The sequence below is a fragment of the Planococcus citri genome, chromosome 4, assembly GCF_950023065.1.
Source record: "Planococcus citri chromosome 4, ihPlaCitr1.1, whole genome shotgun sequence".
Classification (NCBI taxonomy): domain Eukaryota; kingdom Metazoa; phylum Arthropoda; class Insecta; order Hemiptera; family Pseudococcidae; genus Planococcus; species Planococcus citri.
This window is the reverse complement of record NC_088680.1, coordinates 30,400,835-30,428,515: the sequence shown is the minus strand read 5'-3', so window position 1 is coordinate 30,428,515 and position 27,681 is coordinate 30,400,835. Positions and strand designations below refer to the sequence as shown.

The window sequence follows — 27,681 nt, the reverse complement described above, 5'->3', positions numbered from 1 at the left end:
TTTTTCACTGATTCGATAACACATCGTCCATACCTAATCAAATCATAGCCTAAAAGAGCAGGCAGTCAAATTTATTTCATTATTTTTTTTCTTTTGCAAAATTCGAAAATTATATGATGCAATATTTCGCTATCAACATGAGCAATTACTTACAATATTATTGAGAAGTAGCAAGACAGCACTTCATTCTGGAATATCAGTCGAGTATGCTCATGTCTGTTGCTTTCAAGAGCTACATACAATCTCATCGTGTTCGTAGATAATTCTACGAGCTTTCCTAATCAGTTAGAGAACCACTCGAGTAAATTTTTATTAAAATAATAATATATATGGTTCACGTCTCCTATCTACACGTTCACTAGATTAATAAATCGAATGATTTTTTTTCAGATATTTCACGAATCGACGAAACGATCATCACGAAACTGAGAACTGATTATTTAGGCTACCTTACTCAATAATTCGAGTGTTGCTACAGCACAGCACGTGTTCATACATTGATATGACAATGTAATTTATCGTAGAAATAATCTGAGTAAATACGTAATAATTCGTTTTATTTATCTAATGTCCTCAGCTTGACCAGCGACGACGTAGGTATAGGCATTTTTCTTTCGGTCGTTTTCAAGGATGTCTATAGGTATTTTATGTCCTGTGATCCCAAACATTCTACGAGTACCTGCTACGGTCTCGGTCACTGTCAAAGGGTTTTATTGCAGGTGGACCTACCTACGAAGCAAAGAGAGGTGCTAAAATATTGCATTAAGCGAAGAGTGATTTTTTTATATCAAGGTACCTATAATATGTCGTTCCCACTCGAAAAATTTTCCTCTTATCTTCGGCGATATGACGTGAGTTGGGTCGATAAGGCGCCAATATAAACCCTGTACGAGCATCCATCGATTACAGGATTCATTGCGTTAGACTCGGTCGTATCGTCAGGATACCCAGCAGATTTTCATTCATCGTTTCATTTTAAAAGGTGAGTTTACCTAGTTTGATTTTTTTCTTATCGTTTAGTGTACCGAAACACTGTGTAAATTTGATATTTTTTTGCATCATTTTTAATGATAATTTTATGTAGGTATATGGAATACGTACTTATCTAATGATTACATTACGAGAAATGATAAATTTGTATCAATGTAAACGTTTTAAACGATCTTTTTTTTTTACTATTTTATCTGCGAAGTGTGATCAAAAGTTAACAAAGTGTGTTTCGCGAATAACTTGTTTTAAATTACTTGAATATTTCGAGGTTTCAATTTTGCATTCGGTGTTTAGTAAGCTACCTATTCGGTTATTGGGATTTTAATTTTTTTTTTTTTAAATTATTTGCAGTTATGATAATTGGCTTTTTACAAAAATGGCATCAGTATGTAATTCAACTCTCCTTCGAAGAAGTCTGGGATTGGCAAATGTTCCCCGGTTAGTCGCCTTCAGTAACCGGAATATTTCGTCTCAAGAAATAATCGAACGTGAAAAGAAAGTCATTGCGAATAATTATGACTCGTTACCAGTGGTCATTTGCAAAGGCAGCGGTATGTAATCATAAGAATAATAATGTTTTTTTTTCAAATTATATTACGATGAATGCTTCGTTGCTTCCTCTTCCAATATTCGTTCAAAAATTTTGAATCATGGTCTGTGGTAACCTGTTAGAGTGGCTTTAATTCATACCAGAGATTTTTTTGAATTTATTTTTGATGTATTTCACCTCAATTTTGCCCAATTTTGCAGTAGGTAATTTTTTTCATCAATTTTTTCAGCGATTCATTGCTGACTTCGCAGTTATTTTTTTGCATTCAAATCTAAAAATTTGGAACATTTCATCAAAAAAGCACTATTTGATAGTAAAATTAGAACTTGACCCCCTCCTGGAATTTCTTAAAATGATCGCTACTGAATATGTTGAGGAATTCTGACATAAAGAATGAAAACTCAAAAAATAGTTGTCGACTTCAACATAATTTCTTTCCTTTTTCATTTTTTTCAACTTTGAGTGCCTCTAAAATTGTTAGGTGGGCAACAATTCTGGGAATTAAGAGAGGTTCTTATTGTGAACCTCTACACTTCTTGAAAAACGGCGGGTTTTCAAAAGGATTACGACCAGAATTTCAAAAATTTCAAAGACTTCCATTTTTATCATTTTCCCCCACAATTTCGGGAGTCTCCATACAAAGAAATGGACAATGAGAGGCTCCCAGCATGACTTTTTTGGACTCCAATGAAAATTTTAAAAAACAGGGAATAAACCTTTCGATATAAAATCCAACAATCTTCAAGGAGTGAGAGTGCATAAAACAAAACTTCACCATCGGTTTAAATCCAAAAAATTCCCCCTTGATTACTTTTTGAAAAAAATTGAATATTTAGACTTCAGAAAAACTCGAAACCTCAGCAAAATTCCATCTTTGGCTTACGCATTCGCGAATGGCGAATTTTTCAAGTTCGTACGCACTGAATTTCATTTTTGCTCTATTTATGTGATTCTTTCAAAAACTGAGTAATCCGAAAATTTGCTGAAAGCTCCAGAACAGTTTGAAATGATCGCTAATCGACTCTGGAGTTCGAAGGTCGAAAGTATGGTTTAAAAAGCAACTTTCAGCTCTCTAGGTATCTTCGCTTGATTATTTTGATTTTTTCTTCACGATAATAATTATGGATTTAAACGAATTTCACCTAGTTTTGCCCAATTTTGCAGTAAGTAATTTTTCTCATGAATTTTTCAGCGGTTCATAACCGACTTTGCAGTCATTTTTTTCCCAATACTGATTTTAAATGTTGTTATACTCGTATTTTCAGTGATTTTCTAGAGATTTTTCACTGTTTTTTTTTCTGTTTTTCTATTCATTTTCAAACTAAAATTTAGTAATTTTTCTACTCATTAAAGATTATTTACCACAAACACATTTTGAGTAATTTTTTTATTCCAGTTTTCCAATAAATTAGCCCAAAATTGTTTTCCCAGTATTTTTTTCCCAACTAATCTTATTGTAGGTAGGTAGTCATTTTTTCACAACTGTTCTCAAGTGATTTTCATTATCTACTGATTTTACTTTAAACTAATTTCCTAAGCATTTTAAATAAAATTTTCGAGCAATCCACAATTTAGATACTGGGTAACGGTTTTCTGTCTTTCATTAAGTATAAGTACCTAAGTAATTTTTTTAGCTGACTATTTGTCACTGATTTTCAATCTGCATAGGTACTTTTTTAAAATAAGTTTTCCTGTCATTATTCATTGACTTTTTTCCGGTAATTTATACGAGTAGATCTGCTCGTAATTTTTAACAATTTTTTCGCCAATTTTGGAGGGATGCTTTTCCATAAATTTTTCACAAAGTTTCTAAAGATTTTCAAAGCTACTCTCAGTGACACTCTTCTGTTTTTTTTTTTCACCAACTTCCAAGTGATTTTGCACTTATTTCTCAGTTACTTCATCAAAATTTCAAGCAAGAAATGAAAACATGTCCACGATTAAAATTTTTTCAGAACAGACTTCGCGTCCATTAACTTTCATTTTTTAGTCACCGGTTTGTTCGGTGTTTTGAAAATTTCCGTACGTGGGGGAAGGAGGAGTTCTCGTAAATTTCAAGGGACTCAAAATTAGAAATCTGTTTTTTTTTTTTTTGAAATGGTAACGATCTCATAAATTCGAGCCACTCTGTTTCGAAATCTTCAAAAACCAAGTTTCCAATCAGTTCACTTTCCAGCACATTGAAATTAAATCGTATCATTAATAATTAATTTCATTTCATAGGTGTCCACATGTGGGATGTAGAAGGAAAAAAGTATTTAGATTTTTTCGCCGGATTCGCGACCCTGAATCAAGGACACTGCCATCCGCGAATAGTCAACACGGTGAAGGAGCAAATTGGAGTTCTTCATCACACTGCCAGGGCTATTTGCCATAATAATTTATACGAAGCTTCGGAAAAACTCACTTCTTTGTTTAAATACGATAAAGTCTTGTTGACAAATACAGGTACGTCGATGAGTGCCTGTCCTGCATGTTACATTTGCATGTCATTTCTTACAATTTAACAAACATCTGTTTAAATAATGGGACATATTTATCAGCGAAGACTGATACTCGAAATGTCAATACCTATTTTATCATCTGTAGATATCGATAGTGTCATTTAATTAATCAAAATGTGATATCAAAATTTAACAGGAGTCGAAGGTGGAGAAACGGCTGTGAAATTAGCTCGTAAATGGGGCTATCGAGTGAAAAAAATACCCGCAGGAAAAGCCGGTATTATTTTCGCCGCTGGTAATTTCTGGGGCAGAACTCTGGCTGCCATTTCAGCATCTACCGATCCTTCGGCTTATTCCGAATTCGAGCCACTCATGCCCGGTTATCATATAGTTCCTTATAATGATCTAGAAAAACTTGAAGTACGTAATTCGATCAATTTAACATCGGCCTCACAAACCAAATCTAGCCCCCCCCCCTTACGGGTGTAATAATCTTGTAATTATAAACACCCCCTAAAAAAAAAAAAAAAAAAAATACTCGTGTACTTGAAATATCGTTATCTATTTTACTATTTCTTTCTCGCAGCAAAAACTACAAGACCCGAATATCTGCGCCTTCATGGTCGAACCCATTCAAGGAGAAGGTGGCGTTATTGTACCTGATGCCGGTTACTTGACCGAAGTGCGTAGATTATGCACGAAATACAATGTATTATGGATCGACGACGAAGTACAAGCTGGACTCGGTCGTACTGGTAAACTTCTCTGCGTCCATCACGAAGAAGCCAGACCAGATATCGTAATTCTTGGTAAAGCTCTTTCCGGCGGAGTTTATCCGGTATGTTAGAAATTTTCCACGCATAGAGATAAACAATAAAGCACGTTTTTCTTAGATGACGTCAATTGATCGATTAAATATGTTTATAGATCGCCGCTGTGTTGGCCGATGCTCCGATAATGGATTGTTTTACTCCCGGAGTTCACGGATCAACGTACGGAGGAAATCCCCTAGCTTGTAAAATTCTACAAACAGCTTTGGATGTTATTTTGGAAGAAAAATTATGCGACAAGGCTGAAAAATTGGGACAGATATTCCGTACTGAGTTATCTAATCGTCTCGATAAGAAAAGGGTTACCACCGTTAGAGGAAAAGGTCTTCTGAATGCTGTTGTGTTTAATGAAAGTGAGTTCCATATAATTACGCTTATTAATATTTTGAATTTGATTTTTGAACGAGGCATAAAAATAATTTAAATTTTTGATCCGTTGGTATGATTAAAATTTCAACTCGATTAGATTCTTGTATGAATCAAAGCGTGATCAGAGTAAATCTTATCATAGTTCATAGCATCATCACGAGACAAATGTGTGTAATGTAAATATTGCCACGAATTGACCTTATCGATAAAATAATCCATATCACTTAAATTAAATTGGTATTTTAATTTATCAGTTTAATAATATTTACATAATTTACGATTCGGATAAAGTGATATTTCGATTTGGATTTTTGACAATTTTTCTCTATTTTGTTTTTTTTTTCTGTGTTTTTTTAGATTCGCTGGATGCTAAAAAGGTATCCTATAAATTGAAAGATAATGGTCTGGTCGCTAAGCAGATGAAGCCTACCATCATACGATTTTCTCCAGCATTGACCATCACCGAACCGGAATTACGAGAAGGAATTGATATTATTGTCGATACGATTAATACAATGCCGGTGAACGCTTAAAAGTGATTTTGTATCGTGGTTTTATTTACCTATTTTTAAACCCATATTCATGTATCGTATTCGGGAATTTTATTTTCTTATAAGTATATTTAATTAACTTCATAATGAACTCAGCGTAGTTGACTTTATTCGTGTGACTTCAATTATTGGCAAGTTCAGTTCTACTCAAATATGCAGTTTTATTGCAATTTTTTTTTCATACAAGACGAAAAATCAATGAAAAATTTTTAAAAAATTGGAAAACTTGGGAGGAAATTTTTTAGGAACTGAAAATTAAAGTAGAAATGGGTACTGATTCTCCTCTTTTTACCGTATTATTGGCACAAGATGTCCTGCTATCCTGTCCTTGTCCCAATTTTTTTTTAGCAAAAATTGCCAAAAGTTCATATTTTTTCTTTTTTGAAATTGAACTTTGTCAATTTATTGAAATACTTGGAGAAAAACTTCTAGAAGATAATAGAAATTCCGTTTTTCCCTTATTTTTTCATGGTGTGTTATTCGTTTTTTTTTTTTACTATGTTTCCTGTTTTTTAATCGTTGTAATTATGCATGATTTTATTCTCTTTGGGAATTTTGATTTTCGAAAACAATAGAAATGAAAGGAAAAATCTGAAAAAAATGATGATTCCCCTCCTCCCCCCCTTGTCTCAGAACCTTGAGGACAAATTTCTGAACCAGGCGATGAAGCTAAATCAAAAGAGGATGCAAAAATGCATCACCAAGCAAAATTTCAGGTGATTAAGAGCATTTTTGAATTTTTGGAGAATTTTGAAAATCACATCAGTCAAAACTGATGAAAAAAAAGCTCACTGATTTAACCCAAAAGCCTGGAATTGAATATGTAGTCCATTATCGACTTCTAAATCAATTAAAAACGATTTCGAACCGTTTGAGCAGTTCTGATTCTGAATCTTCCAGGAGATTTTTTTAAATTTGATATTTCCACAAAATTTTGTCCAATGACCTCAGGTGTCTGAAATTTATTCGATAGATATCCAATTTGAACATGCTGAATGGACTAGAGGTAGTTTCAGGTCGTTTTGAAAGTTCCAACCGTATTTTGAAAACTTCAGATTTTCCAAAGAGTCTCATTAAGAAAACCGTCAATATCAACTTTAACACATACAAAGGCGATTGGTGCTCGTTAGTGACCTGCTAGACCAATAATACACCAATTTTTCAAATCAGTTTCTGTCGGTTCAGAATATTTCACATTTTTAAAATTCTCAACAACAGAATCGCCAGAGAAATTACGTGGCTTTAAACAGGTACTTGGAAGCCGATTTTGGAAAAATGGGGTGTAATAAATCAAGTTGTATTTCCCGAGAATGACTGGAGGCTCCAAAACGGCTTGAAAACACCTTCCATGGACTCAGCATGCTGAAATTAGGGTAAAAAGTAAATTTTAGTTTCGCAACTTCATAGAGTAAAATTTTGAGGAAATTTAAATCATAGAAAAATCTGCTGGAAGCTCCAGAAATACTCAAAACTGCTTTTAATCGATTCGGTGGAAGAGGCGCAATAGAATGTAAAGAAGTTGATTGCTTCTCAGGCTGGATGAAAGATCAGACTTAAATAGTAAGAGCCAGAAGTGGATTGCGTTATGTTCACAAATAACCCCGACAGAATTTGTCACCGAAGTCATTTTTAGGTTTTGGGCCCAAATTTGAATTTCAAAGTTGACCAAAATTTGAAAAATCCACTTCAGCACCTGAAATTTTAGACTGGTGATGTATTTTTGCATGCTCTTTCGATTTATAAGTAACTTTGTCTGTTTCAAAAAATTTTCCAACGGTTGGAATACCTCACTTGTTATAGGTTTTTACTTTTCAATGAAACTTCGAAATTTTCGTTTTTTTTCCTGTCAGAATTTTGATTATTTTTCTTCGGTGATCTCAATTGACAGAAAACAATGCAAAAGTTATGAGCCCCCCCCCCCGAAACATTTGGAAAAACGTCCATCTCAAGTTCGCGTTAAATTTTAAAAACATTCCATTTATTCATTCCTACTCATTCTTTAGTTAAATACCTAAAAAAAAACTTCAAAATTAAAAAGTACCTAATAAATTTTTTTGAAAATCTACAAATTTGAAAATTTTCTATGCGTTGAAAAAAATTCAAATGTTCTCTTGAGTAATGAAAAAAACTGAAGAGTTGTCCCCCTCCCTCCCTCGCCTAAAATATTGACTATTCGAGAAAATTATCTGCTTTGGTCCAGTATTCTCATGTTGTTTTGCTATGTTGGGCACTTCTGGATCACAGAACCTGAGTGATCTGCGTATATTGATTTGGTTCAAAAACTTGAGAAACGATGCTAACAAAAATGTGCTCTTTTTAACATTTTGATTTTCAGACCAACTAAATCAAAAAACACTATCATGCAAAATTTCTTACCTTTGAACCCATTTTTTAAATTTTGGAGGATTTTCAAAAATCAATGGGCTAAAAATGAAAAAAATCAACCACTGAATTTTGATTTTCGATTCAATCGAGTACTTCCAAGAACAATACATCCTTAAGTAGGCGTCCCAAAAAAACACGTAGCACGTGGGTCCACAAGAAACATTCTCAAAAAACAATATACAAGTAAGTACTTCGAAGTATAATTCTACATAGAACCCGAAAAAATAGAACCACAAAAACGACAAAACACACAAAACAGGTAAGTAAGCAAGCAGGTAAATTTAATTCGCATCAGAATAAACCAGAAAAATAAACCCACTCGTAGAAATAAAAAATCCATATACTTTTGACATATTTTCAACACATCTTTTACCTCCACCACCTTTCTACGTCTTATGGTTGACAACAGTAAACAACCTCGCCGCCAATTGCTCGTACATACTCGTATTATTATTACACGAGCCCAAACTCAATTCTAAATCGACGTGAAATCTCATACACGTGTTCGATAAATTGCCTACCATGCTCCTCTGTATAGTAACTTTCACATCGTATTTTATACGGTTCTCTTGTTGTTTCCCTATTCCCCCCTGTAATAATCTCATTTCGACAAAAACGTCTGTACGACGAGGCGGCGCGGCGCTGTGCAGCATCCACTCGTAGTACCAATCTACATAGGTAGGTATACGTACAGCAGGGTAGGAAGGTAGTGTAGGTACACATCTACAAGTCCCATATCAATATTGACGTCGACATTAGGATAATATATACCGACGAAATTGATACAATATCGATGAAAAATTCATATAGCACGTCGTTTCGTCTCCTCGTTATACCGTCATAAAGGTGGCAGGTACGTAAAACAAACATCCACGTAAGAGGACGATGAGGCACGGTAGGCAGGAAATTCGCAGATCGACCTCGTCGTAAAACAGTACCTACTAACAAACGTCGTCGTCGTCGTTGTCGTCATCGTCGAATTCTATAGTTCGAATATTACAATATTTTTGATACACCTACGAGTATATTTTTAATACAAGATGAAGCAGTGACAAGTCCACTAATGGATGATTTCAAAAAGGGGGAAATTGTCGTTATTGTTTCGAATTTTGATTCAAGTAGGCTATATATGATTTGATTATAATTTGAGGAATGCAAAAGAAGCGAATGAAAAATTGTAATATGCATAGATATTGTAATAACACTTATGAAGCAGCAGTTGATTCAAATCTAACTAACATACATACAAAGTAGGCTACTAATACGTACATGTGTTGAAATGAAACATTTACACAGATACTCAAATGATCTATTATGTAAGGTGCACCGGGGGAAGTTGGAATTTGGGGTAAGTTAGAAAACTTGCTCTAGCACCTAGAGGTTTATATCTGTCGAAGTGCCACTAAAGGTGACTTGAGGGTACTACCCCTACTTCATCACGGCATAAAAATTTTTGCGATTCAGTTTCATTTTAGATGTCTTTGGTTCAATTGTATTTTGTTGTTGTTTTGAACTTGTTTTGAATTTGTTCTAAAATACAGACTTTCTATTTCTTAGTTTTTCGCATATAGCGAACGAACCGTGCGTCCTAGTGAAAATCTGATGAGAGTGATCTCAAAGAGAATTAAATTCTCTACAATTTTATTTTTATGCAATTTTTCTAGGACGCTCCGTTTGTGATCTACGCCTCTGCAAAGTTTAGCCTGTTCTGACTTCCCCCAATTGGCGTAAGTCAGGACAGTTTATATTTTATTCCACTGAGCGAAAGCTACTGTGTCAATTGCGCTCAAATTTTCACCATAGGTTAAGAACCCTTATAGGAACCCACATAATAAATTTGATCCATATTGGTTCATTAGAAGGGGAGTAACAGCTGGTCAAAGTTGAAATTGCGAAAAATCATTCTGACTTGCCCTGGTGCACCTTACATACGTTTGATGAAGCGTCGTCAATTCCAGTCTGCAGGTAGGGCAAGAAGAATTATTATTTTTTTCGTTTTATTTATGGTAAGAAAATTAATATTTAAAAAAGCCAACGTAGGCAATTCAGTACTGAGGAAACTGTGAACATAATTGCTCAAATTTTAGGACCAGCAACGAAAAGAAGAGCCGATCGTGGAACAAGCCGATGGATTTGTTTGATCGTAAAATTGTTCGCCTACTTTTATTCCGCTTGATCATTCAAAGATTTATAAAACGTCGAGTAGAAACGCATCAGCTGTGTTTAGAGCATATTTTTTGAAACTCTTCGGTATTTGTTTAATGCTCAAAAAAACGAACATTCTTCTATCGTTAAATTAGCAGTTAAAATAATTATGAGATTTGATAGAAAAATTCATACGATTTGAGCATCTAAAAGCCAATCATTTCATAAATGAGGTAACTGGATACTCTAGTATGAAGCTGGGATTAGATTTCGAATTCTTTACAAAATTTCTCATTCGAATTTGCTATAGTACATATATTTACAATTCGTTGGTACGTAGAGGTACCCAGGGTGTTTGGGAAATCGTCCTCCAAATTTTAACTGCAGGTAGTCACTCGAAGATATGAGCAAAAAACGTTATTAGATATGACTGGTTGCCTATATTGTGAATTGAAGGAACTACGTGCTTCGCAAAACTCAAAATGTATCTACTAGGTATTAGAAAAAAAAAATCATTAAAAATAAGAAAATATTCGAATCATTCAAATGATGCCCATAACCCAAGGTGCTCGAGTGGACGAATAAAAAATGTTATTATGACAAATTGCCTACCTTCAAAATTGATGGCTCAAACACAATTTGAAAATTTGAAATCCCAAATTTGGAAATTTAGAACCTAGTTTGCTCCTTCAAATTTGAAGATAGGCAAATTGTTCTAATGATATTTTTCGTTCGTCCACTCGAGTACTATGGGTTATGGGCATTATCGTATTTAAATGATTCGAACATTTTCTTCTTTTTGATGATTTTTTTTTTTTTTGAAAAGTAGTAAATTTTGTTTTTTGCCAAACATGCGGCTCCTTCAATTCACAAGATAGGCGCCGATCGTAATACGACATAAAAAAAACTCTGGAATGTAACAATCAATGATAAAAAACTTAAATGTTCATCTTTAATGCTTATTCATTGTTTACATGTACATATAGGAAAGACATCCTTTTTAATACTTATGATTTTTCTCCCATTTAGGAATTTCCCTTTAGTCGGTGGGAAACCATAAAAGAAAAAGTGGAGTTTGAAACATTAAAATATTTAATTTGTCACGTGGTCCAAAACATCCGCGTGAATAAAACCAGCAACATATGGAATTATTATGCATTAAGCCATGCTGGGTAATCGCTGATTGCAACAAGGATCATTACTTAGCTCTAAAATGTACATGACGTCATTGTAAAAATAATTAATTTCGCGTTAATCAATTCTCCATTATTTGTTAGAAGTTGATTTCAATAATTTAAACAAAATACTCTTGCACTTGTAAGGGTCTTCATGCTACCAAACACCGCTTTGATATACTTAACAAAAACAATGAATTTTTTCCCACAGGAAGAGAACTCAGAAGAAGAAAAAACCGTCGTCGCTGAAGTACAGGTACCGCTAACTCAAGCAAAAAGTAAGTACATACAATATGCATTTTGGCCTGGGGCTTCGGGGCATTCGATCTATGCATTTTATTTTCGACATGTAATAACCTTATGTTTATGTGTGTTAATTCACAGGAAATACGAGAAATGGCGCTACACGGAGGAAAAAAACAAACCACCTCCGACAAACACAACGGAGGTCAAGGTCAACGAGTACGCCGAAAAAGAACTGTTGAATTATTGTAAGACAAAGACTTCCAACCGTAAACTTGATGAAACGTTCATTAAACATGGTTTCCTTCTAACAATAAGACGATTTGTAAGTATCTACCTAGTACCTACTGCTGTAACACGTAAACTACCAGAAATAGCGCTACGCGGAGGAAATAAGCCATCAGCTAATCGCTGATTACAAGAGAGTTTTTGCGGTTTTCAACAATAAGCAGCATACCAACAACTGCGGGACTTGAAGACATATTGTGTGTTCATGGAGAATTGCGCCAATCCACCACGTGCACCTTTGTATGTATAAGACGAAAAAAAAAAAAATTACAGAAAAAACTTGGCCGACCACCATCCGCCCAGAGTATACATATGAGCAGACCCACGCCCATTTTTATAATTCATCATCTTACCGCACTGGGCGACAATACCGGGATTAAGAATAATAGTCAAAATTTAAATAAGCAGCTCAAAAAACTGAGACAAGACAGGTGAGACGCAGAGGTGAACTTTTCGTTGAGTCGAACAAAACACCGAAATCGAGTTCTACAGCGATTTGGTGCCATTGCCAAAAGTATATTAATCTGAATCAAATCAATGACAGGAAGGGAGGGGGGGGGGAATTCCAATTGGCAGAAAAAATCATTTCCAAGTCTAGAATTGCAGAAGTTTGATTTTTCTTACTCAAAATAGTCGAAATCCATCGATAGAAGACCCCATAATTTTTGTTAAGGAAATTTCATCTTCTTTCCATTGAAATGTACCTAATTATAATTTTATTAAAGATCTGCATATTACATACATGATCCTAAAAAAATAACTTTGTGCTAAAAACTGCTCAGGAGAAAAAGGTGGCCAGTGAGATGGACCGCCAGGTGTACTGAGAAATAGATTTGAGTTTTTCTCAAATCGATATCGAGGACCTCATAATTTTTTCATACTATATGTAATAAAAGAAATATGTATATCATGTTTCCGTTGATAATTATATTTATTATTTATCAGGAATGCGAGTCAGAATTTTTAGCCTTAACCATAACCTGACTTGGCCCAAAAATTTTTGTAATTGTAGAAAAAATGTTTATCCAAAAAAAAAAAAAATTGAAGCAGAACCCTTAACGTGAGCCTTAATGGGTCATCGTACCTATTTGAAGCGATTTTTGTGATTACCTTCATTATCATTTTATCAATATTATCAACAATGGAATTTTGAATTTTGTAATTCGGAATTTAGAAAAAAACATAAACGTAGCTAATTATGTTTGCATATTGCTTAGCATTTTAAAAATCTACTCGCTGATTGGCTTATATAGCTGAAATACTACTCACTGATTGGACAGCAGTTCGTTGGAAGAGACCGCGCCTTCAATGTATGTTTTCGACATGAAGTGCCCAGCAAACAAATTTGAAAATCAAATTTAGGCCAAAAATGAGGGGAAAAATCAAAATTTTACCAAATTGACCAAGAAAGCTGAAATTTGGGATAAACCTACCCTATTTTCGACACGCCAAATCGATTGGAAACTGTTTCAACCCGTTGTGAGCAGTTCTAGAGCCTCCAGTAGATTTTTGAAACCCGAAATTCATTCTGCAAACTAATTTTGATACGCCACGAAGTCGACTGCAGGTGGATTTCAAGTCGTTTTGGGGCCTCCAGCGACTTTTTGAAAATTACTGGATCCTCCAATAGATTTTGGAAACTTGAAATTTCCAAAAAATTTCATCAAATGGAGATGGAAAGCCAAAATTTATTCTATTGAGAAAGTTACTGGAAATGGATATTCAGTAACAGTTTGCAAAAGACTAAAATAAGACCATGTTGAAAAATTTTGGCTAGAGAGGTGGGCAGATTCTGCGCCAGGAATGAAAAATTTGACCGCAAATTACCTGAGAATGAACAGAACATTGAAGAACGAATTTCGGCTTTCCATTTCCATTTGATAAAATTTTGGGAAATTTCAAGTTTCAAAAATCTGCCGGAGGCTCCAGAACTGCTCAAAACAGGCTGAAACAGTTTCCAATCGATTTGGCGTGCCAAAAATAGGATATATCCCAAATTTCAGTATTCTTGGGTCAATTTGTTAAAATTTTGATTTTTTCCCCTCATTTTTGGCCTGATTTTGATTTTTAAAAATTCACCAAAAATCGAAAAAGGCACTTTAGCTGAATTTAAGTCGCAAAGAAATTCAACCCTAATAAACTCGATATAGAACCTAATCAAAAATACAATTTGTATATTTTTAAAAGAAATGATGGCTTGGCAGAAAGTGAATTGTGTTAATCTGCAGAGTAAGTAATTTTTTTCAGTTTCCAAGCTATGGTCTAAAATACAATTAGGTATCACAATAATAAATTTCCAGAAGAAATATCCAGCCTCAAAAAATACCACCAACCAGACCAAGCTGGAAAATTCTTTTACAACACGCAACACAATTGAACGAAAACTCCCCAAAAAAAAGAGGAAAAAAAAGGTAAAAGAATACATCTGACGTCAACAGCTATAGAATATTAAAAAATGAAAAAATTACCGCACAAAGCGGAAGACCTCTTTCTCTTCGAATTCTGCAACAAATATATATGTATAACTCTTTATATTTTTCTTCGTCATCTCAATAGATATCAAGCACAACTAGGAAACAATTTATCCACTTCCATGTTTCAAGGTACCTACGTATACTACTACGTAATACGTAGTATTTTGCATCAGACCTATTTCTCTCTTTAGCTACCTCTACTCATAATGATTCCGACGACATCGACATCGTCCCGATAACCTCTTAAACATATTTTCCTTATTCCATTCGACAGGCTTTTTGCGAAAAAACAACTACGACGACGATGCAGCGAGCAAGACGACGACGACGACGAAGTGTTAAAACAACGCAACGCAACGGGACTGAAAAACAGCAAAAAAAAAGCACCAAGCCATCAACCCCTGGTTTTCTATCTCACTCTATAGCTGTGTTTCTGCTGTTATCAGGATGAAAAACACGACGCGACGACGAGAAAAATGATGGGAAATGAATATTTCCCAATACGATCGTAAAACGCAATATCCAGGTAGCATAAAGCTTCCATATCCATCCAACACTATAGGCTTTCTAAAGTGCACACACGACAGTTTCCACGTCGTTTGCCCCGGCCCCAGCCCCGGTTCATGCAACGCACCCAGCATCTCTGTTTTTTGGTCTCTTTCACTCTCCCTGTGCGAACTGCGAATGGGTAAAAACCGGAAATGCGATATCTACAGAGGTATATTTTCGATATATACACATAGACAGCTGTTATAATACGAATATAGGTACTGAAGAGTGAAGAGAGGAGAGAAAGTATACGCTATACGTACACTTCGAACACGTATAGAAACATAGTGCTACAGTAATAAGTATGGAAACAAAGCAGATATTTTCGCTGCCTTCTCTGTTTCAATTTAATATCTCGTCGACGCAGGAAGGGTCTCGGCAATAATAAAATTTAGCACGGTTTCAGATGCAAAGCACTTTAGCACTTCTTGTTACGTAATTTTAGACGTTTATCTTAAAAGTATATACCAAGAGAGAGAGAGATACCCGTAAAGCGTCTACCCCGGTTCACTCTGCCTACCTTACCCTTAAAGCATACGAACCGTGTATCTATCTATCGTTTTCTCAATATCAACGCTTTCGTTGCTGTACCTCTACCTACCACCCCAGTCCACCAGCCTTTCTAGGGCGATCAACGACGAAGCTTTCAAAGGGTTTACGACGTGCCAATGTCCGTCTCGTTCCCTTATTCTATTCGTTTAGCTAGCGTACTGTAATGGTTGCCTATGTAGTTCTCAGCCAGGTCGCAATTCGAAGAATCGTTCGTAATTCCAGTAGGTAAATATTCGTCAATTTTTCATACAGAAAAGTTGATTTGAAAAAATGTCAATTTTCATCAATAATTTTTTTCAAAACTTCAAAATGGAATTTTACTACTGCAAATTACGCTACCACAGGTATTCTTTTCAATCGTAAAATACTGGGTCTTGTTGTGAAAAAAAAACATACATTTTTGCGCATCAAGTAGGTATATTTTTATATTCTCACAATCACCAAGATGATTTTCTCTAAAATAAATTTTCCTTCTACAGAGTGTCCGGCGACTGGAGTGAAATGGCAATACCTGAGATTTAGATGCGACGAATCCCACTGAGAAAAAAGTTACCTAAAATTGTTGTTCGCTATGAAAATTAAAAGAGCGATTTGGATTTATAAAAAGTTGAAGTCATAATCCTTTTTTAACCTCCCGTGCGAACAGTACATACAAAAACGAGCCAAACCATCGTAAATGATTTGTTGCTTACCCTGACAATTAAAATGACTGCGAACAGATTAAAAAAAGAAAAGATCGCGATTCAAAAACTAACCAAGAAAATAAATAATGCGTCGAAAACTGAAAAAATAATTTTGTAATCACAACTTTTTACCCCAGGATTGAAATTTGAGAAGTTATTCACGCCAAAAGTTGGCATGCTTGCAAATTTTTTTGTAATTTCTTCAACAATTTTCAGCATAAATACCTTTTTAAATTCAAGTCCTGCACAAGAAGGTATAACAACAAAATTTGTTCAGTTTTCGACATTTTATCCATTTTTTTGATCAGTTTTGAATAGCGTTATTTGATATTCTTCTCTTAAAATTATTTCGCAGCCCTCTTATACCCCTCCACCATTTATAAGTTGAGCAGAAAATCGTACGAGAATAGACAGCTCATTTTTTGATTTCATAAATTACATGTAAGTACATAAATAATACGGAATTATAATGCTCTACGTAATGAATAACGTCAGTTAGACTTTTACTGGCTGTCGACATGTCAACTTTCATAAATTTACGTATACCAAAATAATTAGGTATAGTGATTATGATATTATGAAAAACAAAATAACAAGCCACGTCATCAGTTACATGAATAAAGAGCTTGCTAATCATTAACAAACTGAGCGGATTGTACAGGATTTTTCAAAGACCTGACAACGGATTTACAAAGAAAGATAAATGGATGATTGCAAGAAGGTGTTTGCATTTTGCTCAAGTACAGCAACTCCATCACCGGAGGTATCTCTCAAGGGAAGATCTACGCCCTCGAAAAATGAGCATTTTTGTAAACATCGCGGTTTTTAATTCTAGCCCCTACCCAACCAGTTCTGGGAAAAATGACCCAGTCCCAAATTACGATATTCAAGATTTTTCATCGACTCAGGCCATTGCCTTCAAAATCCAAGACCAATTTTTAAGGGAAAATAGGGAGGTTGAAAATTTTCAAATCGTTAATTTTAGAATAAATTCTCGATTCTGAAAATATTATTTTTTTCTTGAAAATGACGCTTGAATTATGCCATAACACTGAACGATATCATAACTGAAACGAAGGGAAAATTTTCAAATACGACGATGCCAATTTTTCGTTCTTTATTGTGGCCAACTTCAAAAACTCGAAATTTGATAAGTTTCCACCTATGTTTCTGAATTTTTTGAAATTGACATTTTTGTGACCAAAAAATAGGTACCACCGCATTTCAAAATGCTCCTTAGTTTCAAAAATGATTTCTTTCAAAATTTTAGCATTTTTCAGTAGGTATTTTCAACAAAAATCCAGGTCCAGTCCCAGAGTTGAATTTTGTGACAAACCGAATTGAAGACCACAGCAAGAAGATAAAGATAAGCAATGGAAATTCCACACATCGATTCAAAGCAGCGCAGATCTACAAACAATGACAGATTATTTGACTGCAACTTGAGTCAAGAATGCGCACAGTGGTGGATGTTTAGGCATGCAACCCCATATAAAATCGCCCAGTAAATGACAACTGATGGCAAGAGAGGTTCTGCATATTCTGTTTCTTGAATTGACGTGATCGCGCCACAGACGCAAAAAAAAACACAAAAAAATAATCGAGATAATCGTAATAACGAATTGATTTATCCATCCTTAATTCCATGAATTTTTTTTTGTTTTTAGCCAAAATCTCTGGTAGCATTACTGGACATGGTTCTTTATAAAAACCCAAAAGGACCATGTACATACATAATACTGTTAGCTAGATCAAGAGATGGATCCGGTCAATACAAAGAAAGAACTATAAGGTAATGATGTACATTATCATTCTGTTGAGACTGTTGACAAGAATTTTAATAATGTAAACATGTTTAGGAAGCTATTAATAGGATTATCGCTAGTTTGTTCACGCGGGGAAATTCTTTGGAAATTTAGAAGGGTTCCAGTCTGTAATTCTAGACGCATACTTCCCTCCTTATATTAGCCTTTGCCGCCTAAACCAAAATGACTATCAAGCATTATATTATATTTATATAATAACGTTTTACTTTGACCGAAGTCCTACTTCGACAGCATAAGCGTCTGTAGTTCTGTACGTGCAGCTTTTCCTAGAGGAGCCAGCCTTTTTGCCAATTGCTGCAACAGTCTTTACAGAGAAACATCAGCGACAATCCATTCAATAGCTGATTTGTAGGTATTATCACCGGACAATTAATTTTGATTTTTTCCCCAAAATTTTGCGATCTTTATTCAGATTTGATCTACGAACTACGATTCATTTTTGACATTTTTTGCAAATGTACTAGGTTAGAGAGGAGAGAGAACTCTTAGAGGTGTAAAATAGGTTGCACTTAGCAAAAATACGTGGGTTTTTCATCTTTTTCATCAGGTAGAAAAGTGTTGTAACATGAGTGCGGCTAATAAGATGAAACCTGCAGAGCAGCAAGTGGTCAATTCAATGGAGAATATTTAATAATAGCTATTTCTTAAATTGTTGACAACTGATTGCAAGAGAGGTTCTGCTTACTGTTAATGGACAAATCGAGCTTATTAATTTCTGTTTCCTGAATTTCATGTAGGTTACATAGGTATTTTTGATATTCCATCTACACAGCTTTCACGACGGGTTACGACAAATCTGACGACGAGTCCAACCACCAATAATAATGCATATTATTATTTACTCGCTCAAAGCGTTGCTTTATACAGGGTGTACCATACCCATACCACAACGAATGACTGTGAATAGGCAAACTCACCCTCAAAACAAGTACATAGATGTGTTTACCTAATTTGGAATTCGAAGGGATCGAGTTACATCCACTTCACTGTAATACGTAGTACATAGTAAATTTCATTTGGATTTTTTTTCAATTGCATAATTTGATTCTTGTGATCGCTGATCAGCATGGGCCATGCGACACAAAAAAAATCTCAAAAAACGTGTTCAAAATTCGATCATTTTTACCATATTTTCGAAAAAAATCTCGAACAATATCCTATTTAGTTTTATATTATTTTATAGGTGAAAAGGTTGGTTTTTTCCGAAGATGCAGAGTCCATTCCTCTAACTTGATTATTTGAAAGGTTATGAGAGTTTAGTTATAAAAAACGAACATAAATTCAAAAATCGTTTCCCCTTAAAATTGTTTAATGAAACAGTATAACATGAGTGAAAAACCATTCTCCAATACTTTTATTGAATTTTACAGTATCTTAAAAGAGAATAAATTTTCTTTTGAATTTTTAAGAACTTTTTCAGAAGCAGTTTTTTTTAAAATAAACTTAAAGCATTATAACTTTTCAACCAATGAGCAAGAGGAATGCACGTTGCACCATTAAACAGCTCAAACTTTCATCTTCAAGAAACACGTATGTATAATGATAAGACGTAAAGAGGACATTTTTTGAAGACTTTCCAAAAAAAAATAAAAAAAAATGAATGAATGAAAATAATTAGCTTACAAACACGTTTTTTCCCCCTCAAAGATGTTTGGTGCTTCATACTCAGTCCTTACCGATAAACTATCACAATAATCATTCACATGAGAACCTTCTCTGTAGAATTTGCTACCAACGGCCACAAATGGTTCTCGAGTGAAACGACGTTAAATTTTTCTCATCGTCAGTAAAATTGATAACAGAAAGCCTATATACTCATCAATTTGAAGCAACATCGACACAGTGTGGCCGATACCAGGTCCGGAACCGGCGATTCCGCTGAAAAGATCGGCAAAAGCAAGACTAGGTAAAAAAGTTCACTTCTCACCGGATCGTAAGTACGCGTCGCCCAGTCCAGAAAATTGAGTAAACAGTCGTTGAAGAGCGCCATCGAGCCCGTCCAGAGAACATCAAATGAACCATAAAGCAGTAAGTAGTTATTTCCAATGATGAAATCCTCCTCCCCTTCCGAAAAGACTGCCAAAAATCATTAAATCAGATCTTAGTTAGATTCCTGATTGTAAGATTTTGACCAAATCCGATAAAGACCATCACTCTGAGATGAAAGTTACTCAGAAAAATTTGAGGCAGGGAGCCTTATGAATCTCGTTTTGATTTTTGTTACTTAAGGATACGAAGAGTTGATATTTTTATTTCTTGAAACATGATCGATTTTCTCTCAGCGCAATGGAATCGAAAATGAAAAAAATTGAATTAAATTAGTAGCAAATTTCCTCAATATTACATTAAGTTTTCCTCCATTCATTTTCATGGACAAATCGATGGAAATTCAAATGAGAGACTATTAATTTGCAGGTAAGTTTTCTTTTTTTGCAAATTCGTATTGCTGTTCAAAATCTTCATAATTGAACCAAACGTCACTCAAGAAGACATTTTTACACATCGCTTCAACTTGAAAATTATTACTTAGTTTGACAGTAGGTCTATACGTACTTAACAACAAAAAAAGTTTCGTTGTAGAGGCAGCTTTGAAATGAAAATTTCGACATTCAGAATGAAACGAAAAATTCATCCAATAATCAAAACACCAGATAAAAAAACGTTTCTACGGAACCCGAAAAATATGAAAAATTAACAACACTTGCAAAATGTTGGAAAATTCGAGTAAGTAAGTATATTCCCATTTTTTAGTGAAAATGAAAACGAAAACTTTAAAATAATGGGCTGAGAGTGTTCGAAAATATGAAAAATATCGGGAAATTCTTTTTGGAATAATTCATCACTGTAAATAAAAATATTGGACTGATGGAAAAAATTCATCAAATTTAAATCAATGTTTAAAAGTTCCACAATATCCATTCTTTTTCCGAAACTGGCTCATTTGAAAATTTTTCTAATGTAACTTGAAAGCAATACACCATACTAATTATTTTTACTCACACGATCGTATGTACTTCGATAGTTGACATTTTTCAAGTTCGAGGGTATGTATAACAATAAGTTAACGTAGTTCACAACTGATGCGTCAGTAAACAAAAACAAAAAAACTTCGAACCCTATTTCATATTCTATTCTATAAAATCCATATTCGTGTAATTCGTTAGCAAAACTTAAGATGAAATAATTTTCAATAGATTATCTTCCAGATTCCAAACCAATTCTATTCGAGAGAATATGAATCAACTCACGAAGTTAACGTAAAAAAGCATCCAATAACTTACATTAAGAAATGTGTGATAATGTGCCATCGATAGTTGAGTCTAACTCAAGTAATGAGATAAGTAACGTAGTTGGACATAATAGTAATTCTCAAGTTTCGAATACCTAATATTTTCGAGTGGCATATGGACCTCGAATGGAATCAACAAATTGGTACAATAATATTTTCATTCTTTTTGAATCATGTTGATTTACTTACACACAATACACATTCTCCCATACCAAACAAGCCTTACCCAAACGTTAAGAAAAAAAATTCAGCCCAAAACCAATTTAAACGTTAGTAGCTTGAATGTTAAAATCAAAAATATAACGATACCGTAGAAATTATTTTCGAGTAATTCAGGAACAAACTCGAATCCATACCATACAGATGCATACTGGAATGTTTCTTCATCTTTCAGGCAAATACCGGACGAAAATTCGGGCTCGAAAATCATATTCATATCGCGAATCAAACACACGCACGAAAAATACTTCGAATTAATCGAAAAAATTCAATTTTTGATCTAAAATTTCAATTTGAAAAAACACGAACGCGATTCGATTTGTAAAGTTGTACGATTTTCGTGGCAAGCAAGCAGAAAACTGAATTACACAAAAATAGGTACGAACAAGAACCAACGATGACACGACGGACTACGAGATACAATTACGACGAAGTCAAGTCTTGATTTGGCAAAAATGCAGATAAGAGACGAAATCGAACTGCTGCAGAACGAGAATCGTAAAAAGATAACAATGTCTGATTAATATCGCATGCAACGTCACAGTTAACAAATTTTTGGTTTTTCCAAATACGATTACGAACCTTCTGTCTGTATCGAGACCAGCTCCAAAACCTACATTACATACACGCATACCTAGACCTACCTACCCCTACCTACCTACCCACCTACACCAGAAAGAATACAGTGTGTCGGGTGAGTGGATGTCATTGTCGAAATTTCTGATTTGGATATAACCGGTTACGACTTGAAAAAAAAATGTTAGGTATAGGTACGGTGCCTACTGCCTATCTCTAAAATTTAAGGAGCAATAGAGCTTCGAAAAAAAATTGAGAAAAATGAATTTTTTACCTTGGGAATGGATAGTAAATTAATAATACTATGGAAAATAAACAAATTTCGTCATCGTGAATTTTTTGACCAACTTTGAAATTGAAGGGGCTAGAAACATTTCAAAAGAAAAAAGTCGTAGCAGTCTGCCGCTACGTAAGAGCCAAATTTTTGTGCAAGAAACATTGAGGGCTCTTGAACTACTCGCACCCTCACTTCGCTCCTGTACTTCGCCTGTATTTGGGGGACTTTGGCCCCCCCTGCACCCCCCTTGGGCTTTGCCCAATTACCTCCTGCAGATGTCTTTTTTTCGTGTTCTGCGCTTCGCTTGAACTACTCGCACCCTCGCTTCGCTCCTGTGCTTCGCCTGTGTTGGGGTACACCCCCCTTGGGCTTCGCCCAATTACCTCCTGCTAATGTCTTTTTTTCGTGTTCTGCGCTTCTCATGAGCTACTCGCACCCTCGTTTCGCTCCTGTGCTTCGCCTGCATTTGGGGGGACGTTGACCCCCAACACCCCCCATGGGCTTCACCCAAATCACTCCTTCCGCGATTTCTTTCTTCTGTTAGCGGGGGGACAAGTCCCCCCTGCACCCCCTTGGGCTTTGCCCAATTACCTCCTACTGATATCTTTTTTTCGTGTTCTGCGCTTCTCTTGAGCTACTCGCACCCTCGCTTCGCTCCTGTGCTTCGCCCAAATCACTCCTTCCACGATGTTTCCTTCCTATATTCGCGGGGGGACTCCGTCCCCCCTGCACCCACCCTCGGGCTTCACCCAACTCTCTTTTTCCTCCTTCAAAAAATGTGGTAACAAACCTGTCTTGACCCTGAAACAGGTCAAATGGGGGTGGAAGGTTGAAACTGGCAAAAGGCACTTCGGGCACATCCCCCAACTGTACTGTGAAAATTCGGACCTTGTAAGTCAATTTGGGGGGGCTGTAGGCTTGGCTAAAGGTCAAAATTTTCAAAAAACACAATAAATGGATGAAAAAATCCACTTTTTTGACCCTGGACAGGGGTCAAATGAGGTTGGAAGGTTGAAACCTGCAAAAGTCACTTCGGGTACACCCTCCCAATGTACGGTGAAAATTTGGACCTTCTAGGTCAATTTGGAGGGGCTGTAGGTCTGGCTAAATGTCAAAAAACACGCAAAAATCCACTTTTTTGAACCTGGAGAGGGGTCAACTGGGGTTGGAAGGTTGAATCCTACAAAAAGCATTCAAGGGGCACCCTCTTATTGTATGCTGAGAATTTGGACCCCCTAGCTCAATTTTAGTGGTGAGGGGGTCAAAAATAGGGGTAAAATGTGGTTTTTCCCAACTAAAATGGAGTGGGGATGACCTAGGAAGCTGAAATTGGGATATGTTGATCACAATAGGGGTACTGACCAATGGTATGAATTTGGACCCTTTTCATTCATTTGGGGTCATATTATGCTCCTCCAAAAAAATGACCTTTCTGTAAAAATGGGGTTGGACGGTTGAAACATGCAAAAGGCACTTCGGGTATATCCTCCCATTGTACTGTAAAAATTTGGACCCTCTCGGTCAATTTGGAGGGGCTGTAGGCTTGGCTAAATGTTGAAATTTTCAAAAAAACACGTTAAATGGATGAAAAAATCCACTTTTTTGACCCTGGAGAGGGGTCAAATGAGGTTGGAAGGTTGAAACTTGCAAAAGGCACTTCGGGGACATCCTCTTAATGTACTGTGAAAATTTGGACCCTCTAGGTCAATTTGGAGGGGCTGTAGGCTTGGCTAAACGTCAAAAAACACGCAAAAATCCACTTTTTTGACCCTGGAGAGGGGTCAAATGGGGTTGGAAGGTTGAAACCTGCAAAAAGCACTCAAGGGGCACTCTCTCATTGTATGCTGAAAATTTGGACTCCTAAGGTCAATTTTAGGGGTGAGGGGGTCAAAAATAGGGGTAAAATGTGGTTTTTCTCACTTAAAATGGGGTGGGGATGACCTAGGAAGCTGAAATTTGGATATGTTGATCACAACGGAGGTATTGACCTATGGTATGATTTTGGACCTTTTTCGTTCATTTGGAGTCATATTATGCCCCTCCAAAAAATTGACCTTTCTGTAATTTTCAACTTTGACCCTTGAAGTCGGAGGTCAATTCTAGGTCCTAAATGAACCCCATTTCCCAAGTTTGACCTTATTTGATCAATTAGAACACGTTCCAGGTCATAAAATGTAAAAATTCAAGTTTCGGTGAAACTTAGATATAAATAAACATATAAATATATATCTATATGGAACTTGCTTACTATCCGAGACCCGGTACATCGTACTGACGATCCGAGGCCCGCGTCTTTGACACTTAGAAAAATTTTAAAGAGTGCCTGGTAAATTCGTTCGCGCATGCGCCTTGCTAGCGGCTATCAAGCCTGGTCTAGAGCCGTTGGTGCGATCTCCAAGGAGTGATTTATATAGGAATGACGCGAGTATGAAGTTTCTGTGTGGGGTGAAGTAAGGTAAGCTGTATATACTGTAGGTATGATACCTACTTTGTGAGTCCCAGACAAAAATTTGTCTATAGCATCCCTGAAGTGTGTACATCATGAAAATATAGTTTTTAATAGGAAAACGTTCCGAGACCCGCTAACGGGCCTCGGAACGTCGCATCGGGTCTCGGATAGTCGATGTCACTTCCAGAAACGGGCCTGTATAAGCTGTAGCAAGCCTGTATATATATAAAAACTGACACACCGGGAATCGTCTAGTTTGAGCTCAAAACGTCGAGAACTATCAAAATTTTTCATCCCCGACCTTTTTATCCAAAGTTGGGCCTACCGCAATAGCCATCATTTTTTACAAAAATTTGGCTAAAAATAATTGAGAAAAACGTGTTTGGGAAATAAACTAAGTTCGTCATTATGAATTTTTGCCTAATTTTGAAATTAAAGAGTTCAGAAATATTTTAAAATAAAATGTTTTGAAAGAAACAAATTAATATTTCTGGCTCCATCAATTTCAAAGTTGAGCAAAAATTTATAATAACAAAATTTTTTCATTTTCCAAAGTACTACTCATTACCAAAATCAAGAACGTGTTTTTCTCAATTTTTTCTTTCAAAATGTTTCCAGCTTATTCAATCTCAAAGTTAGACAAAAATTCAAAATGACAAAATTTGTTAATTTTCCAAAGTACTATTCCCAAGGTCGAAAATACGTTTTTCTCAATCTTTTTTCAAAGCTCTCTGTTGTCCCTTAAATTTCAAAGATAGACGTACCAAAGAATGCTAACAGTAGATCATACGAATTTAAATTATGATGAACGTAAAATGCCATTCCAACAAATCGAATATTATCAAAAATTTCAAGTAAAATCTGTACAAACTGCTTCCTTCAATTTTCAAAAAATATTTCGAATTTTCAAATTGAACTAGCTCCTTAAATTTTGAAGGCAAAGAACTCACTATAATAAGATTTTCAGTTCATTTTCTCAAATAGGTACTAGTCCTATATTCTTCGTATTATTATTACACACTTACACAGCAATTTTAAATGCTCTTCCGAAGTAATCTGTTACCCACAGCCAAACAAGAACTAGAACAGGTGTCGAGTGGACATTCTCCTGATACGCCCTACCTATTTTAAAATAAGTATGTACTCGAAAATAATAATACGTAATTTTAAAAAAATCAAATTCTAACCCAAATTCTGAAGACAAACTGAGAACAAAGATGGTCCCTTATTGAGGACATACTCCCATACACCAAATTTTTTTGCAGCTGAACCAAAATGCCTCATTTACTCGTACATTGGTCTTTTGGGACAAACTTTAATGTTATAATTGAGAACCCCGGATACAGGGAATGAGCTCAATGAAATTTTTCAATTTTCATCAGTCAGATTCTTCTTGGATCTCAAACAGTTAATGACTCCATCTATACATATTGTATCATTAGTAAATTAAATACCCAACAGTATGGTACAGATCCTGCTGTCCTTTGACCATATCCATGAGCAGTTTGAAATGCTCGAGCATAGTCTCCTACTACAATATAGGGTTTTGGTGAGATCGTTAATGTTTTGTTTGTTGTTGTTGTTGTCTTTTTAGTACCTGACGACGATTCCGACAACAGCAATTTATGCAATGACGTGGATTCACTTAAAGTTTTTTAAAAATGTAAGTATAGCTTACCCAAAATGCCTTATTTTATGTACATTGGTCTTTTGGGATAAACTTCAATGCTATACACAATACACATCGTAATTCAAAGTCGCAGATGCATTTGAAGTACATGTTTTTAAGGCATTTCAAACAATCCTATATGTAAGCATTTGGCAATATATTGAATAGTTTTCAAAAAAATTCAGTTTCAAGAAATGTTGGATTTTTCTCAAAAAGTCTATCATCTCATTAAATCGTATTTTGCCGAAAACTACTCAACGTATCGACAAATGCATAAGTACATAGGATTGTTCTCAATGTCTTGAAAAACATGTACATATTTCAAAATATGTATTAGCCCATTCCATGCATCCGCGGCTCTGAATTATTCAATTACTTGTAGTATCAACGATTGGCAGGCAAACCGATGTACTACGTAACCATGTACGAGTATTAGGAATATTTCCTTGAAATGAATGGCTTACCTTCACAATTGATGGGAGTTATACTTGGACAGCTGGAATTTAAAAAAATCCAACTTATTGAGGGGGGAAGGGTTGAAAACGCACCTTTTTCTGCTCAAAAATAAATTGTGGTGAAATTACCAACTGATTATTATGGCTAAAGTGCTGAAATTTAACTAAAAACTATAATGTACATATTGAATTGTTATTTTCTCAAGTTTTCTAATCATATTTACTTCGGCACAAATGATTGCCAACAATAACGGCAACAAAGATGGCAAGTATAACCAGGATTTAATTTAAAAGTCAGCAAAAATTATATGCTGACACAGCAATTTGTTTTGTAGTGTTCGAAGATACTATTCGACATGAAGAAAATGAAAGCAACGTAAACGTATGTAATAGACCACGAAGCCATCCGTGCTCATAATTCTAGAATTTAAAAAAAATCCCAACTACGATCCAAAGTACTCGTATGGGACTATTTTACAATAAGCGGAGACAAAAATGTTGCGAATTGCTACTGCTCGAAAAGACTCGTTTACTGCAAGCACCTCAAATCTTCATAACCATCTGTTATCTGACCATGATATAGTAAGTTTTAAATTTAAATAATGTGGAACGAAAATCCAAGTTGGTAGAAATCAGTTGTAAAATTTCATCACCTAAGAATTCATCCAGTCCCTTTCTCCTCAATTTTTTCAG

At 35.3% G+C, this 27,681-nt stretch overlaps 2 protein-coding genes across 3 annotated transcripts in view; one reads left to right on the top strand and one right to left on the bottom strand.

Moving 5' to 3' along the window:
- LOC135845811 (hemicentin-1-like) overlaps window positions 1-27,681 on the bottom strand; it is a 972,708-nt gene that overhangs the window by 785,655 nt on the left and 159,372 nt on the right. The gene's annotated exons all lie outside the window — the stretch shown is intronic.
- Oat (Ornithine aminotransferase precursor) lies at window positions 827-5,825 on the top strand. Of its 2 annotated transcripts, none has more exons than XM_065364843.1 (7): window positions 827-982; window positions 1,342-1,541; window positions 3,764-3,988; window positions 4,181-4,404; window positions 4,571-4,822; window positions 4,912-5,167; window positions 5,541-5,825. In XM_065364843.1, the coding sequence occupies exons 2-7, from the start codon at window positions 1,367-1,369 to the stop codon at window positions 5,714-5,716; spliced, it is 1,308 nt and encodes a 435-aa protein (XP_065220915.1). In that variant the 5' UTR covers window positions 827-982; window positions 1,342-1,366; the 3' UTR covers window positions 5,717-5,825. The 2 variants fall into 2 exon arrangements, with proteins under 2 accessions (XP_065220915.1, XP_065220916.1); XM_065364844.1 differs by lacking the exon at window positions 827-982 and adding an exon at window positions 1,115-1,258.